The sequence below is a fragment of the Cajanus cajan genome, chromosome 3 (assembly GCF_000230855.2).
Source record: "Cajanus cajan strain Asha chromosome 3, NIPB_CcT2T_4, whole genome shotgun sequence".
Taxonomy (NCBI): Eukaryota; Viridiplantae; Streptophyta; class Magnoliopsida; order Fabales; family Fabaceae; genus Cajanus; species Cajanus cajan.
In genome coordinates, this window is record NC_138519.1 from 71,826,643 (window position 1) to 71,843,873 (window position 17,231).

Genomic DNA, 17,231 nt, shown 5'->3' on the forward strand with positions numbered 1-17,231 from the left:
GAGTTATTGAATGAAATAACTTAAACAAGAACTCCTCGCATAATCATTTGATCTATACTCTCTCTCTCTCTCTCTATATATATATATATATATATATATATATATATATATATATATATATATATATATATATATATCATTTAATACATATGATATAATTTTACAACACTATATATTTACATATTGATACTTGTGCAATGCACGATTTATTTTAGTATGTTGAGTGATATGATATTTAGTTAATTATATAAATAAAAATTCATGAAAATAATATATATAAAGTATAATAATATTAAGGATAAGTAAAAAATAATATTAAAAAAATAAATATGCACTAACTTTTTACAAATTATTGAAAACTTCTTTGTAACAATATTAAAATACATTTTTGAATCTTCATTTTCACTATGAGTAACTATATTTTTTAATCCACTCTTTGATGTAACTCTTTAAATTGCAACATATATTTGACCATGAGAAAAAATTGATTTTTAAAGATACATTCTAACATATTTTAAAAATTGACCTTATCTTTTAATTTATTAATAATCATTATGAACAAAATAATCAATTAAATCTATCTTCTTTAAAATTTGAATAGAATGTTAACATCAGATGAAGAGGTTAATGAAAATCTAAGTATATATATTTTAAAGAGTATTAATCACCTATACATTATCAGTATAAATTTTTTTTATATTAACAATCAATTATGTCTTTTAATTGTGCAATGTCATTGTAAACATATTTACTTTTAACAGTGACATAACATAATTAAAATATATAATTAGTTGCGTGTAAAAAAAAATTTATACTGGTAGTGTATAGGTGATTAGCTCTATTTTAAATTAGCTGATATGACTTTTCTCAACTTTATAATTATCAATTATGATTTTAGTGTTTACAAATCGATAAAGAATTATGCATTTATGCATTTAAAGCTGCCTTGTTCTTTCTTCAGTGTGATCATCATGGGGTTGTGGAATATACTAGAAGAAGAGTGAAATAGAGTGAAATGTTAAATGCTACATTATTATTTTGTAATGAAAAGGTTCTCAACGCTAGTATTCAAATTGAAATGAAAGACGGTGAATTAAATTGAAATATATTAAATAAAATAAATATATTAAATATTGATAAAAAAAATATTTTAGAACGACAAATAATCAGCAAGAATTAAATATAAACAAAAATTAACGAATTGTTTCAATAAAAATATCTATGATATATTTTGATATCAATAAAATTTTTGGCATTATCAAGACTAAAATTGTTTTGATATTTATTATTAAAGTTTTAAATACATAATAAATATATTCATTATTTAGATATTAGAGGGTTCGAGACACTTATATAAATAATTATATTATATATATATATATATATATATATATATATTTATTTTATTTTATTCTTTATTCATAAAGAGTTACTACATAAAAAAAAAGAAAAAAAATGAAAGTAACTATTTAAAAATGTATTCCCTTTATTAATAGTTATAGGTTTTATATTTAAATTTTTTTTATAATTTGGAGATGATAAAAAATATCAATATTTAGATATTTTGTATTTAACCACTAGGGTTAGCCTAGTGATTGAGTTAGAACTTAGAAGGGCTTGGGGTAGTTAGAAGCATGAGGACCTAGGTTCAATTCTCATTGCAACCCATCTTTGTAATCTTTCCTATCTTTAAAAAAAAAAAAAGATATATTGTATTTCAAAAAATCTTATAAAACTTCTCACTTTTAAAAAAAAAATCATTGGTATATTTGGAGGAAGTTTTGAAAAAATATTGTTTCATTAAAAAAATATTATTTATTAATTATTAGTAAATAATATAAATTTTACATTCAATAAATTTTTTGAACTAAATTGAAATATATTAAATATTATTAAAAATAATTTTAGGACGACAAAAAATTAGTAAGAATTAAAAATAAACAAAAAATAATGATTTGTGTTGATAAAAATAACTGTTTTGATATATTTTGATATCAGTAAGAATTTTGGCATTATCAAAACTAAAATTATTTTGATATTTATTATTAAAGTTTTCAATCTATAATAAATATATTCATTAAAAATATATATTAAATTTGAAGTTATCAAAATTAAATTCATAATGATTTCGACTTTTATCAGTATTTTTCTTTCTTTTAAGTCAATTATTCACAAAATCAATGCTATCAAACAAATAGTAAAATTAACGACAAAAATTCCTCTCTATCTTTGGAGATGATAAAAAAAATATTGATATTTAGATATTCTGTATTTCAAAAACTCTTATAACACTTCTGATTTTTAAAGTTTTTTATTTTGATATATTTGGAAGGAGTTTGAAAAAAATATTATTCTGTTTAAAAATTATTTAGTAATTATTAATAAATAACATAAATTTTAAATTCAATAAATTTTTTGAATTAAATTGAAATATATTAATTAAAATAAATATTAAATATTAATAAAAATTAATGATTTGTGTTGATAAAAATATCTGTTTTGATATATTTTGATATCAATAATAATTTTGATATTATCAAAATCAAAATTATTTTGATATTTATTGTTATAACTTTAAATCCATAATAAATATATTCATTAAAATAAATATATTAAATTTGACGTTATCGAAGTCTTAATGATTATAACAGTTATTTTTCTTTTTTATTTTTATGTCAAATTTTCACAAAGTTAATGCTATCAAGCGAATAGTATAACAAATGAAAAATATTTTCTCTCTATTTTTGGAGATGATACAAAATATTGATATTTAGATATTCTGTATTTTAAAAAGTTTTATAACACTTCTCATTTTTTAAAAAAATTTTATTTTGATATATTTGGAGGGAGTTTTGAAAAAAATATTATTTCGTTGAAAAATATTATTTAGTAATTATTATTTAATAACATAAATTTTTCATTCAATAAAAATTTTACTATATTTATTCATTTTTAATTATTAAAATATCTCTTTTGATAAAAATATAATCTATAAATAATATTTATTTTATTTCTTTTATTTAGATATATTTGTAGAGTATTTTCAAAAAAATATTATTTTGTTAAAAAATTATCTTCGTGCATTGATGGAAAATATATATTTTTTGTTTTAATTACTAAAATATTTTTATCCAAATATTTCCTTTAGTTTTGATATATATATATTAAAATTTTCTGCAACAATTTATTTTATACCTGCAGAAATCTAATAATGATAATAAATATATTAAATATTAATAAAATAATTTTAAAACAAAATAAATTAATAAGAATTAAATATAAAAAAAATTAATGACTTGTGTGGATAAAAAAATCTGTTTTGATATATTTTTATATTTTGACATTATGAAAACCAAAATTATTTTAATATTTTGATATTTATTATTATAGTTTTAAATATGTAATAAATATATTCATTAAAATAAATATATTAAATTTGACGTTATCAAAACCAAAATCATAATGATTACGGCAGTTATTTTCTTATTTTATGTCAATTTTTTCACAAAATCAAATGCTATCAAACAATTAGTAAAATTAATGAAAAAAAATTTTCTGTCTATCTCTGGAGATGACAAAAAAAAATACTAATATTTAGATATTTTGTATTTTAAAAAACCTTATAACACTTCTTATTTTTTTTCAATTTTTAATTTTGATATATTTTGAGGAAGTTTTGAAAAAAATATTATTTTGTTAAAAAATTTATTTTTCGTGTGTTGATGAAAAATATATTTGGTTTGATATGTTTGTTTGGTTTAATTATTAAAATATTTTTATCCAAATATTTTCTATAATTTTGATATATTATTTTGATATATTTATTTTTTATTTATATTTAGTAGTAGTTTATTTTATACTATTGCAAAAATCTAATAAAGATTACTAATTATTATAATATTTTAATCCAATTTTTTCTTCAATCTTGATTTATTTTTTTAATATAATATGTGTAAAATAGTAGTTTTTAATATTTATTTTATATATATTTTTATATAAATTGATTAATATTTGTATTATTTTTATAAAAAAAACATGTATATAACTATATTTATATTTTGTTTTGATGGAAGAAGTTTTGGAGGAAAGGAAATTGTTACAAAACTTCTTCTGTTTATATCATTAATCATTAATAAAATCTATTGATTTTTTATTATTTAATTTTAGTAAAACTGGATTTTATACTATTTCAAAAATCTAACAATGATTACTAATTATTATAATATATTTAATTCAAATTTTTTCTTCAATTTTGATATTTTTTATATAACATGTGTAAAATATAGTAGTTATTAGATTAATTATATAACTTTTTTTGTAAGATAATTTTTTTAATTAGTTTATTTTATTAATATAAAAAGCATTTATATAATTATATTTATATTTGATTTCGTGGAGGAAGTTTTGGAGGGAAAAGAGTAGTGTTGGAATTTTTTCTCTCTATATTATTAATTATAGATATTATATTAAAGTTATAATATATTTTTTTAATGAAAGATATTAAAATTGTGCATTTATGATATTTGAAAACTTAAAATTGCTCAATTAAAAAATAATAAATTAAAATCATAATTATAATATTTAAGAGACTTAAATAACTCAATTAAAAATTAATAAATTAAAATCATATAATTACGATACTGGAAGGAGACAAATAAGCCTTATTCTTAAATATAACAAGAATAATTTAAGAAGAATATTATGAAATTAATAATATTTAAAAAATAGTTTATTCTTTTAATAAATGCATTACTTTCCTATAAAAAAAATACATTACTTTTAATTGTCCATTATAAAAAAAAAAAAACAAACACATTTTTCTTAAATATAAGTAAGTTTTCACTACTTTTACTTTATTTAATTAAACTTCCCCTAAATATCCCTGCTTTAATGTATGATGTTTGAGTTATATATACTACTTCTTTTGACATTTATAACAAAAATAATTTATGAAGAATATTATATAATAAGTAAAATTTAATGCAAATAACTAATTTTCTTAATATGTATAAAAAGAATTTCTTAGAGAACAAATGAAATAATTAATATTACATTTAAAAAGTGAAAATATCATTCATTTATGAAATATTTAAACTTTTTTAAATATTAAAACTACAATAAATCATAATGGAATAGAAAAGTATCAATTATAAAAATTAATGTATTTAATGCATCAATATAAATAATAAAAAATAAACAACTGTGATCTATATTTTAATTATGAAAATTAGTGCATTTAATATATCAATATAAATAATCCTCAAAAACACAACTTTGACCAAATTGAGACGTTATGAAAATGAATGCATTTAAGTCGCCAATGATATATAATCCCCGTAAACACAATAGTTAAGGAAAAAGTTTGATTCGAAAAAGCACTCTCTACACAAAGATATTCAATGGCAAAAGCTTCACCACTTGTTTTTTGCTTAATAGTTTTATGCCTTGTAGCATTTGAAACAGGTAGTTCTCTCTGATTTTCCTTATTTTGTGTCTCTTATATACAATTATCTACACTTAAAATTAATATTGTGTTCATTATAAGCCTCATGTAATGCAAATATTTTTGAAATGAGTATTTGCTTTCACAAAACACCATTTTTGATAATTAAGCATTAAGGTTTTGATAGAGTGAAATTTTACTCTTTTTTTTTGCAGGTGTTGCAAATGCATGTTACTACCCGTGCCATTCCAAGGATTGTCATATTTTAACGTGCTACCCTCCTGGCTGTATAAAAAAATGCGAAAACTTTTGCTGTGTTTGCGATTGTCGACCACCTCCTAGTGCAAATGCTACTGCAAATGTTTGATGAAGAATGGTAATAAAAATCAAGTTGAGGGCTTTCATGCCTCAAATTAGGATGTACAAAATTCCATGACTGTTGTGGAATTTTATCTGTTATATGAGAGAAGTTGAAATAATAACATTTTCGATTCTTCATCAACAACATTTGTGTTTCCTCGTTTGAGATTTTGTTTATTTTTTGCCTTTCTAGGATTTATATTGACCCAAAATTCCATAACTGATTTATTTGGATAAATTTTCTAAAATGAAAAAGGTTTTCCAAAACTTAAAATTAATTGGTTTAAATTTTTTTAGTCAGCATAAAATGAGTATAGTTTAATTTTAGTCCAGATAATTTTTTTTATCACTATAAAATTTAGAATCATTGTTTTTGGTCCTTAAAAAATTGAATTTTTTTTAATTTTGTTCATTATTTAGTTACAAGATAAGCGTGTGGTTCAGTGGTAGGGGTTGATCCATGCTTAAATAAGGTCAGGGGTTCGAATCCTGTCTTATGGTATGCAGCAGCGTTAACTCTTGTGCCCTTTATATTCAACATCATCCAAGCGGGTAAAATTTGACCAACTTTATGTTATATAGAACAAAAGAACAAGACTGGTGCTTTATTCAATTCCATTAGAACCTAAACTGAACATCGATCGTTTTCTTTTTTATGTGATTAAATCTCCTTCATGGATCTAAAAGATTAATGCACGCGGACTGCGGCCTCCATTTGATACCGAATCTTAATCCACATAACATGATAAATTGATAGTGGTAAGACATTTTGTATCGTGTGAACAATCTATTTAGTGAGAATTTTGTAGTTAATCTTTTCGTATATATATTTTTTTGAATTAACGGTAATTACAATATTACAAGTGAGATTAGTTTCTATGTAATTAAGTTTAAAAATACTCATGACAAGGAAAAAAATGATAATATACTATGGATGTTTCATTACTCTATGACCTAACAGTGTGTTCACACTATACCCTTTTCCGATTCACAAACTATATAGTATAAATATCACTGTTCATTTACACATTTTAGGATGTGTTTGGTTTGCCATTTAGATACGCAAACACAATTTCAATTTTTATTGAATGTTGTACCTATTTGTTTGGTAGTTTTTTTTTTTTATGTTACGCTGAATTTTATTATTTTCAAAACGTACATTGCATTCAAAGGTAACATTCATGTTGCTTTTTCCTTAAACAAAAAGTTTCCATTGAACAAAAAGTTTTTGTTAAACAGTTGAATTTAACTTTTTTAAGTTAAATTCAAACACACACTTATAGGCTAGTAGCTCGTGTAGCTTTCTAATCATCCATCTTGTGCCAATTTCATTATGATGACTGGCTATATGAAGGAAGCTACATGGTTATCTCAAAAAAAAAAAAAAAAAAAAAAGCTACATGGTACCCAAAGATGGATAAGGAAGACCCTGAAGAGGGAATACATAGAAGAGCACAATTCTTGATCTACAAAGTATTAGATAAAGAAGATTCTCGTAAAAAACCATCATTCGTGAGGATCGGAATAGTGAAGCTGAAGATTAAGTAAGATAGGGAATGGCTTGAGAAGTATCATGAAATTCAAAAGCCTTTCTTCTCTTTTGTTTAAATGATTCCTCAAATATGATGAAATATATTTCCCATTGTACTTGTTGGCTTCTTTCCTATGCTATATCGTTTTTGTTGTTTCTTGTTTTCTCTTTGTATTTATTTTTTGGTGTACTTGTTTTCGCTTTGTATGTGTACACTTTCTTCGGGGATTTTCTCCTTTCAAAAAAAGAAATTAGTTTAATGTTTAGAAATGATCCGTTAAAGATACAAGGATAATATTTTATTAAAATAATAAAAAGGATATCAACCACTTTGCCTAATTTGTCGTTAATTATACTTATTTATGAATTGACAAATATTTTAGTTTGTGCAAGTAAATATTTATTATATATGTAACTAAAATTTATAATAAATTTTATATAAAAATAAATATTACTAAATATATAAATTATATTTAAAATTTATATAAATAAATATTTTTAAACATATAAATAATCTTTTAAAATTTTAATAAATAATTTATATTATAATATAATATTATTTTTATTTATTAATAATTTATTTTTAAAATATTAAAATTTAATTTATAAATAATTATGATGAATAAAATCAAATTTAATAAAGAAGTTAAAAATTCCTTAAAAACCTTCTTGTTGAATTTTTTTTCTTAAAAACACTTACACGTAACATAAAAATTTGTGTTTAATATATAGTTAAAATTAAAATTAAATTCATAAATAATTATGATAAATAAAACTGAATTAGATAAGAAATTTATAAAAATATTTTAATTAAAAAAATTCTTAAAAATATTTTTGTAAAATATAAAAAAAAATTAATATATATGAATTAATTTATATCACACCTTTTAATTGGACGAATCAAATCGTTCGGCCTGATCTACCTTTAATAACAAAAAATATTAACACCACATATTTAACGTAGCATACGGAGTAATGATGATGAAAGGGGATATTTTGTTTTCATTTTTATTAGTTCAACGTAGTAGTACACATCAAACGCTTGTCGATACCTACATAAAATCTGGGTATGTCAGCATGTTTTTTTAAAAATATAGTATTTCGTAATTTTGGCTGCTCCAGTGGCTGTGGTTACTTGGTATACCTATCTGCTCCCTTCAAAATTAAAATGGTTGAAGCCAAGGTAGAGTGCACAGCTACTAGTAAGACTTAGGTAGCTAACTACCATTCAATATTCCCTTGTACCATGGATTAATCTATAAATATCAATGAACCCATTTTCATTTTTTTATATATGTTTTACTTGACACACTCTGATGGAGGTTTCATGGGAAGAAAGTGTGACATATTCCATAAACGCAGTGTACCTTCTCTTCTCAGCGTACCTCGTTTTTGTAATGCAAATTGGGTTTGCCATGATATGTACAGGCTCCGTACGTGCCAAAAATGCCATGAACATAATGCTCACCAACGTTGTTGATGCAGTTGTTGGTAGCATCTCCTTCTACCTCTTTGGTTTTGCATTTGCATACGGCAATTCCAACCCTTTCATTGGCACTGATTTGTTTGCCCTATCCCATATTCCAAACCAAACTTATGACTACTCTTTCTTCCTTTACCAATGGGCCTTTGCTATAGCCGTCACAGGCATCACAAGTGGCTCCATAGCTGAGAGAACCCAATTCAGTGCCTATCTTGTTTTCTCTTTTTTCCTAAGTGGGTTTGTCTACCCAGTTGTCGTCCATTGGCTTTGGTCATCAAGTGGTTGGCTCAGCCCAAGTTCCAGTGACCTTTTCATGGGCTCAGGGGCCATTGACTTTGCTGGGAGTGGAGTGGTGCATTTGGTTGGTGCAGTTGCTGGGCTTTGGGGGTCCATCATTGAAGGCCCACGGGTCGGCCGATTCGACGCTTTTGGCAAGCCCGTGCCCATACGAGGCCACAGTGCGACACTTGTTGTGCTTGGGACGTTTTTGTTGTGGTTTGGTTGGTTCGGGTTTAACCCTGGCTCCTTTGACAAGATTCTTGTGGCCTACCCTACTACGTCGTCCGAAGGTAACTGGACCTCGGTGGGCCGGACTGCTGTGGTGACCACATTAGCCGGCTCGACGGCTGGAGTGGTCACCTTGTTCGGCCGACGATTGCTGGTCGGCCACTGGGATGCAATGGATGTGTGCAATGGGTTGCTTGGTGGGTTTGTGGCCATCACTTCTGGATGCTCAGTTGTGGAGCCATGGGCTGCCATTCTATGTGGGTTTGTCTCAGCTTGGGTGTTGATTGGGCTCAACATTGTGGCACTAAAGTTGAACTATGATGATCCATTGGAGGCAGCCCAATTGCATGGCGGGTGTGGCACTTGGGGTTTGTTGTTTACTGGGCTTTTTGCCAAAGAGGAGTTTGTGATTCAAGTGTATAATTCAGGTGAGACTGGGGTGGCAAGACCCTATGGGCTCTTACTTGGAGGTGGATGGGGCTTGATTGGAGCCCAAGTGATTGAGATTTTGGCAATATTTGGGTGGGTAAGTGTAACAATGGGCCCTATATTCTATGCCTTGCACAAGCTTGAGATATTGAGAATTCCTGTACAAGAGGAGGTTGCTGGCCTTGATATCTCAAGCCATGGAGGGTATGCTTATGCTCAAGAAGATAACTATCCAAGATCTTATGGAGATTATATGTCTAGTCATCGTGGCCTATCATAGTTTGGTTTTATAAAGGCAGGTTAGTTAGTTTTTTTCCTTGATTATGTTGTGGATTACCAACTATTTAATGATTGGGGTATTTTTAGATTATTAAATAATATTGATTTAAAAAATTAATACTATGTTATTTTAATTATAATGATAAATATTTACTATTAAGCTTTTGATGTAGACCTAACTCTAAAGTTGTTGCCTCAATAGTTTAGCATTTATAATTATGAGAAAACTCTAGCTATCAATGAACATTTTTCCTTATTTTGTTATTTTACACCAAGAGACGTTTTAGTATACGAATTTTTTTCTTCTTCAGGAATTTGATATAAAAAATAATAGTTTCTTGTGTTTAATTTGTTATTTAAAAAAATATTATTTTTAAAAAACATATTTTTCCAGAATGAGTTTTGCATAATTTTTCATGAAATTATTTATATGAAAAGGTGGAAAACTAATTTTTGCAAGATAAAAATAAAATTTTAATGTGATAAAAATGTTATATTTTTTATTTGCTTCTGTAATGCAATAAAAATTATTGTTTTCCATGTATCATATTTAGAAACAGACCAACTAAACAAATTTTTATGAAGAATCATAATTTTCATTAATAAAAAATTTGTTATATATCAAACAGCTCTAACGATGTCAAAATACACTACTCCGACTCATCCTTAAGCCTCCCAAGAAAAACAAATTGGATTATGATAAACCTGTTTAGAATTAGATTAGAATTCTTGATCTTTATCAAACTCAATAAAATTGAGTTGACCCATAAAATTTAGAAAAAAAAAATAATTATAAATAACTTATAAATCAATTCAGTAAATGAATATAATTAACCTAAAATAATGTCACAATCATAACTATCTTATCCTAATAAATTATCTAGCCACAAATGCTCTACAAAAGCTACCATCATTAATTAAATAAATATGGTATAAAGCAACAAAATAAAATGAAATTCATTATAGTTCACAAAATATTATATCAAAAATAATATTTAATCAACGCATCAAAACATTAAAAATAAAATAAAAAATAAAAACTCTAACAGTAAGTCAACCCCAACTAATCTCTTGACATGTTGCCAGACTATGTATGTTAAAGGGTTGAATCACAGATACCAATTCAACCTGTCTTAAGAAGGTAAATGTGTTGACCTACTATATTCGACTTATTTTAGGATCCCTGTTTCCTACCAAGTACACATATAATAAGTCATTATTCCTTAATATAATTTTGTGATAGAAACATAATATATCATTCGCGTGACAAATTTCAAATTTTATTTTCTAACTATTAGCAAGGCTAACATTTTTTTTATGGACATAATTCACACATTATGCTAAAAGTATAAACCTCCTCTTTTATATATATATATAAGTATACCTTTTTAAAGAAAAATAAAATTTTAAAATATTTATAATTTTATAATTTTTAATTCTACACCTTCAACATTTAATTTAACACATTTTTTTTCACACACCTCATTCCCTCCTTTTTTTAGTTTTTACTTGCACTTCTTACCTTCTCCTCACTTTCTACCTATTTCAATAGGTAGTTTTATTTTTTTATTTTTTTCATTTTTACATTACTCTCTCCCTCTCCTCTTTTAATTTGTACACGTACCTAGGATGTAAATCTGATTTTCAATAATATTATAAGCGTGTGTGACTTCTTTAATTTGATAGCCCCAAAGGTGTGCAAGCTAAATGTGCATTTTTTTCCGAGTATTTCCCCACATTTACACGTCTAAAAAGCACAACATTAAATTTAGTGTTTCAAATGATTTTAATATTCTAGAGAGTACTTTCCAAAATAATGAAATTAGTGTTTCAAAAAATATTTTTCAAAATTGTGTTTTTGACATATTTTCAGAAAATACTTTCCCGAATACTAATTTTATTGTTATAGAAAGTAATTTTTGAAATTATGTAAAATAATACACTTTTGAAAAGTACTTTTCAAAACATTAATTTTACTATTCTGGAAAGGATTTTTCAAAACACTAAAATTAGTATTTCAAAAAATACTTCCTAGAAGTGTATAATTTACATAATTATGAAAAGTTCTTTCTAAAACAGTAAATTTAGTGTTTCAAAAAATACTTTTTGGATTTTTGGAAGTATGTAAAATCTACAATTCCAAAAAAACTTTTTGAAACACTAATTTCACTATTTTGGTTCCAAAAGGTATTTTTCATAATACTAAATTTAATGGTAAGGTTTTTGAAAGTGTGAAAGGAGAGAAAGTTTTCAAAGAAAAAATGTGCATTTGACTTGACACTTTCTAAACATTCGAGAGAGTAACACATGCCTAAAATGTTGTCGTGTAACAGTTTTATGGTTCAGGTGCGTATAAAAATAGAAAGAGGTGAGGAAAAAGAGAGTTATGTGAAAATCAATAGAATTAAAATTATTTACTAAAATCAGTAGAGAATAGGGAGAAGACAAAACGTGCATGCAAAAATTAAAAGGAAAAAAGAAGGATATGTGTGAAAATGAAGAAGTGTTAAATTGAAAATTAGAGATGTAAAGTTAAAAAATTAAAGAATAAAAAAAAGATTAAGGATATTTTAAATTTTTTTAAAAAAAATAAAAGAGGTGTATTTATATATAAAAAAGTATATATATTATGAGCTAACCATCAATTAAAGACTAATATGCTTTGGTGAAACATGACTTTTACTAATTAAACATTATTTTAACATAAATAAAAATTGAATCTGATAAGGTTGATTTCCATATTCCAAGATAAACTGATAGGATTATGTTATGATTTTTATCTTTAAGAGAATATATTTATTAGGAAAAATGTTATATGTTGTTATTTTTATTAGAGTATTTATACATGTTTCATAATAATAAGATATTATCAATTTTAACTCTAATTTTTATAATTTCTTTTAATTATAAAAAAAAAACTTCTAACTAATGATGTATGTATGTGTTTTATGTTTATAAAGCTTTACTTCTTCTCTTATTCTAAGAATATGAGATTTTGCATGTATCTTAACGCAGACATGAGACCTGTTTCAATGCTAACATGTTCTAATGTGTAGAAACAAGTAAATTTTGTGCCGATAACTTGGGTACCACCACATTTATTTGGTTCACTCGTTTCGAATGAGAGTTGGTGATTTACAAAGAACACAAAAAAACAAAACGGGCATTAAGACAACAGACAGAGTCACGGTAGAGTTATGCTTCAACAAGAATCAAAATTAAAATATCATGACACAAGGAATCTTGACAAAGTGGGTGGAGCCCACACTTCGGATAGACGTGATTCTGTCACTTTCACATCCTTATCAATTCTCATTTTGTACATTTAATGGATAATGGATGCCATTGACTAATTGGAGCATAAGTACAATTTGCGATTGATCAAAATCAAATCTGGCATGCTTAAAGGATAATACTTAGGAACATTAATTTTTTTAACATAATCAGTAAATAACCAAAACACTCTATGCTAGGGGACAACATAATATTGGAACTTGGTTAGAAATAAATCATCAACTTGAAGCCGATCGTAACAAAGCCAGTTCAATATATACAATTAAATTAAGGCCTAAAATGCATGTACAAGTGAAACACACTCTTCTCTTTTAATATTGGTTAAGTAACAACTTGGATATCTTAACCAATGTCAGATCAAATTCTGCTTTCAATAATAAATATTTCGTATCAAAATGAGAAAAAAACCACTACTCTAAAAACCTAGGCAACCCTCATCTTAGAAATGGATCATAGAACACATGTCTGGGATCCGGAACAATTAGAGGTAACTTCTCAATGTAGAGAAACAGCATCTTGCAATTCTCTTTGAAAATTGTCCCAACATCAACAATATCACTCTCATCTGTGTAAATCCAAAGGTCCCCAGAATTGATTCTCTTCAGACTATCCCGGCAAAAGGGGCAAGACTGAGACCTGTGACACCTGAATCAAAAAGCACCATTGTCATAACTAGAGAACAACAAAATAGAAATCATTGGGATATTTTGATGTCAAGGTCAGTGTAACAATCAACAAGTGTAAGATGTAAACATTTTGGGTGGTGGGGTGGGTGCACCTTCAATTTCAAAATTAAGTGCAAAAAAGAGGATGAGTATTGATGAATTTAGCTTTTGATCATAAAGTAAAAGTATTTTCATAATAATCCATGAATTTATGAAAACTACTCTCTAACTTTTTCATCACCCTGAAGGACTAATCCCACCATATTTTGACTTATAAGATTTTCTCATTGATATCAAAGATTCTAGTAAGTGGCAAAAACTTGATCATTGATATCATTTAAATGATTACAAAACCAGCCCTGCAAAGGAGAGGACCCTGACATGTTCATTCATATGATGAATAACATACTACTAAAAGCATATTGGCAACATCACAACCCCAATAACCAAAAGGACATCCAAAAAGTCAGATAAAATTGGTTGTGTCAAAAATATGATCAGCACAATATAAACTTATAACTATAAATAAGGGTAGGCAAAATGAACTGAACTTATAAAAATTATACTGCACTTAAAAGTAGTTCTCATGAATTGAACTAAACTGAATATTAGTTCAGACGAACTGAACTATTATTTTGTGTCATTGAATTGAACTGTACTATAAAAAGTTGAACTGAACTGTAATTTAAACTGCACTGAATTGTTATGATATTTTGAATTGAATAATTTTGACTCATTGGTCTATCAAGATATGACACATTTGCCAACTTTACTTTATTTTCCATTTTATTTAAATTTTTCAAAGGAAAAAAAATATAAAATTGAGTCAAACAAACTCAATGAATTTTAAGCTTAAAAATAAGTCGTCCAACATAGCTCAATTGATCAATTAGGTTCGATAAAATTGATATAATTTTTTTGGATCACTTTTTTTTCCCAAAGTTTTGGTCATTAGACTATCGAACTAATCCATTAAGACAGAACATGTTAGACACATTTAATTTTTATCCTTTTATAAAAATAGTTCAATTTTTATAATTTATTTCAGTTTTTATAGTTCAGTACAATTCAACTTTTTAACAGTTCAGTTTTTTTTTAAATGGTTCAGTTCAGTTTTTTTACAAACAGTTCAGTTTTTCATAGTACAGTTCAGTTCAGTTCACTACCAGTTTAGTTCAATTCAGTTGTTTTTGCCCACTCCTAACCGGAAAGAATCTAAGATTGGTGACATGATGAAATGAAGTAATTGAATTACAATCAAGGAAATTTACCAATCTCTGTAGCACTTCAAACACATATAGTGGCAGCAATCAGGCAACACAACTTTTGCTTTAACCTCCAAGCAAACTCCACATTCCTCTTCTCTTTCAATGTCTATTTCAGATTGTCTTCTCTCATTGAACTCACTCTTCCTTTGGTATCTAATAGCATAGACTTCTTTCTGTTTCCTTTCCTCCAAATCTGTGAGGCCTTTCTCAAGTTGCAATAAAGCAGGAAATATAACCGCTGTTTATCAGAAAAACGTTATTTTTATGTTAATCATCATGAACATAAACATGGAGCCAGTAGCACCCTGGGAGCAAAAAGCATAAAGCTATATAAGTAATTGAGTATACATTCATCTCTACTGCATATAACAGTAACTTACAGTAAAATTGTCTAATGCTTGCTTTCCTTTCATACATTGACATAGTATTATTCCCATTCTCATACGTCTGCATAAATGTTGAAGGAAATATTATGAAATTAAATCTACAAACAGATTACGACAATTTCAGAACAAGAAATGGAAAATTAGGAAGGAAACAAAAGAAGAAAATAACATTTAAACACAGAAATATATGGTGCTCTACTAAAGCATTGAATAGATATAACATATTTATTGTTAGAAAGTTGGGAAATTCTTTTAATTTATAACAGAACATCCTAAATTACTTCTAAGGATTAGATTATGTTAGATTATCTTTAGGACTAGTTTCTTATCCTAGAATATCTCCTAGGATTACTTTCATATTTCTTAGTAATTTAACGATTGCTTCCTTATTTAAGGTTAAGCAGAATCGGGAATCTGTTTAATCAATATAAATAAGGGTTAGAGCCTTATTCTTTTGAATAAGATCATTATATCAAATCATATTAATAATTCCATAAAAAGTTGTTCCAAGTAGTAATGGACTCAATCCTCTTAAACAAGGATTGATAGATATTTTGTACCATTAACATGGTTATTAAAAAGAAAATCATGTTCATAATTCAAGGATACAATCTTGTTCTCTTCTCTCCTTTTTCTCTAGAACCTTGCAACTTAAACATTTAGGACATATATACATACCACATAAATTAGAATTCTCAGCAAACCCAGAGCACCAGCGAGGCGAAAATCTGCCCACTGAACAAGAAATAGAAAAATAGGGGCTGCTGGACTGTATGATATCCTCATCTGAAAACATCCTCCATCTTTGTCCCTTGGATATCCTAATGCCCTAACAAAGAGGGGAAAAAGATAGCACATTAAGTACAATCTCACATAAGAAAGCTGTTGAACTCTGGTAAAAGAATTTGTATGAAAGATCCAAGTATAAGCATATCAATGAAGTGTTAGATATTGAAAGGTCTTGCTTGACCAATTCAATTTTCCAAAAAAGAAATTGAATGTCATACAAATTCATAGGTGGAGTTCATCAATCATCAACCACTTCTTTAAACAAATTCTCAGCTTCAAAGTCCAACACTACCACCTCAAGAAAAACACAGTAACATTCAGAAATAACAAAAATTGACCGCACATGAAAACAACAGTTACATAGATTATACAAAATTACTCAACGCAAAAAGGGGATACAAAACACTCAATTCTTAAAAATCAAATAAAAAACTTCGGTATTTCATCATGTTTCAGACATCAAGAGCACAACAGACCCTCAAGTCTGCAGAGAAAAAGACCCTCAACATTTTTCCTAAAGTACTTAAAAAAGAGTTAGGAAGAGAGAAACATACAGAGTATTAGCATATTGAATATCAGCTTCCAGAGCTTTAAGAGAGTCCTTAAAGGAGCACTTTCCCATAGCAAAATATTCTCCAGGGAAATTTTTCTGCATGCAACTAAGAATGATCCCACAAAGCCAATGGTATTGATATCATACCAATATATATATTATATGATTGTATATGATAATATGACACTCACAGTCACAGTGACATTATCTATTATACCTACTCCTGCTGTGGCTAATGGTATTG

At 26.3% G+C, this 17,231-nt stretch overlaps 3 protein-coding genes and 1 long non-coding RNA gene across 5 annotated transcripts; 3 read left to right on the forward strand and 1 right to left on the reverse strand.

Annotated features, from left to right (window-relative positions):
* Nucleotides 1-1,406: 1,406 nt before the first annotated feature.
* LOC145956449 (uncharacterized) lies at nucleotides 1,407-7,742 on the forward strand (the record flags this gene model as incomplete). The annotated part of the gene is made up of 2 exons (XM_083072048.1): nucleotides 1,407-1,457; nucleotides 7,217-7,742. Coding segments are annotated over 2 exons (186 nt in total), but the record flags the coding sequence as incomplete, so codon positions are not given.
* Nucleotides 4,074-5,948, forward strand: LOC109804801 (uncharacterized). Its single transcript, XR_002240259.2, has 2 exons — nucleotides 4,074-5,463; nucleotides 5,659-5,948. It is a non-coding gene; the product is annotated as an uncharacterized LOC109804801 (long non-coding RNA).
* A 716-nt stretch (nucleotides 7,743-8,458) lies between the features above and the next one.
* Nucleotides 8,459-10,150, forward strand: LOC109804556 (ammonium transporter 1 member 3-like). Its single transcript, XM_020366444.3, has one exon. It carries the CDS (start codon nucleotides 8,651-8,653, stop codon nucleotides 10,031-10,033), a length of 1,383 nt encoding a protein of 460 aa, XP_020222033.1. The 5' UTR covers nucleotides 8,459-8,650; the 3' UTR covers nucleotides 10,034-10,150.
* A 3,412-nt stretch (nucleotides 10,151-13,562) lies between these two features.
* Nucleotides 13,563-17,231, reverse strand: LOC109804665 (RING/U-box superfamily protein). Of its 2 annotated transcripts, none has more exons than XM_020366519.3 (5): nucleotides 16,989-17,231; nucleotides 16,324-16,474; nucleotides 15,640-15,706; nucleotides 15,263-15,497; nucleotides 13,563-13,971 (listed from the first exon to the last, which is right to left on the reverse strand). In XM_020366519.3, exons 1-5 carry the CDS (start codon nucleotides 17,087-17,089, stop codon nucleotides 13,761-13,763), a joined length of 765 nt encoding a protein of 254 aa, XP_020222108.1. In that variant the 5' UTR covers nucleotides 17,090-17,231; the 3' UTR covers nucleotides 13,563-13,760. The 2 variants fall into 2 exon arrangements, with proteins under 2 accessions (XP_020222108.1, XP_020222170.1); XM_020366581.3 differs by lacking the exon at nucleotides 16,989-17,231 and adding an exon at nucleotides 16,653-16,976.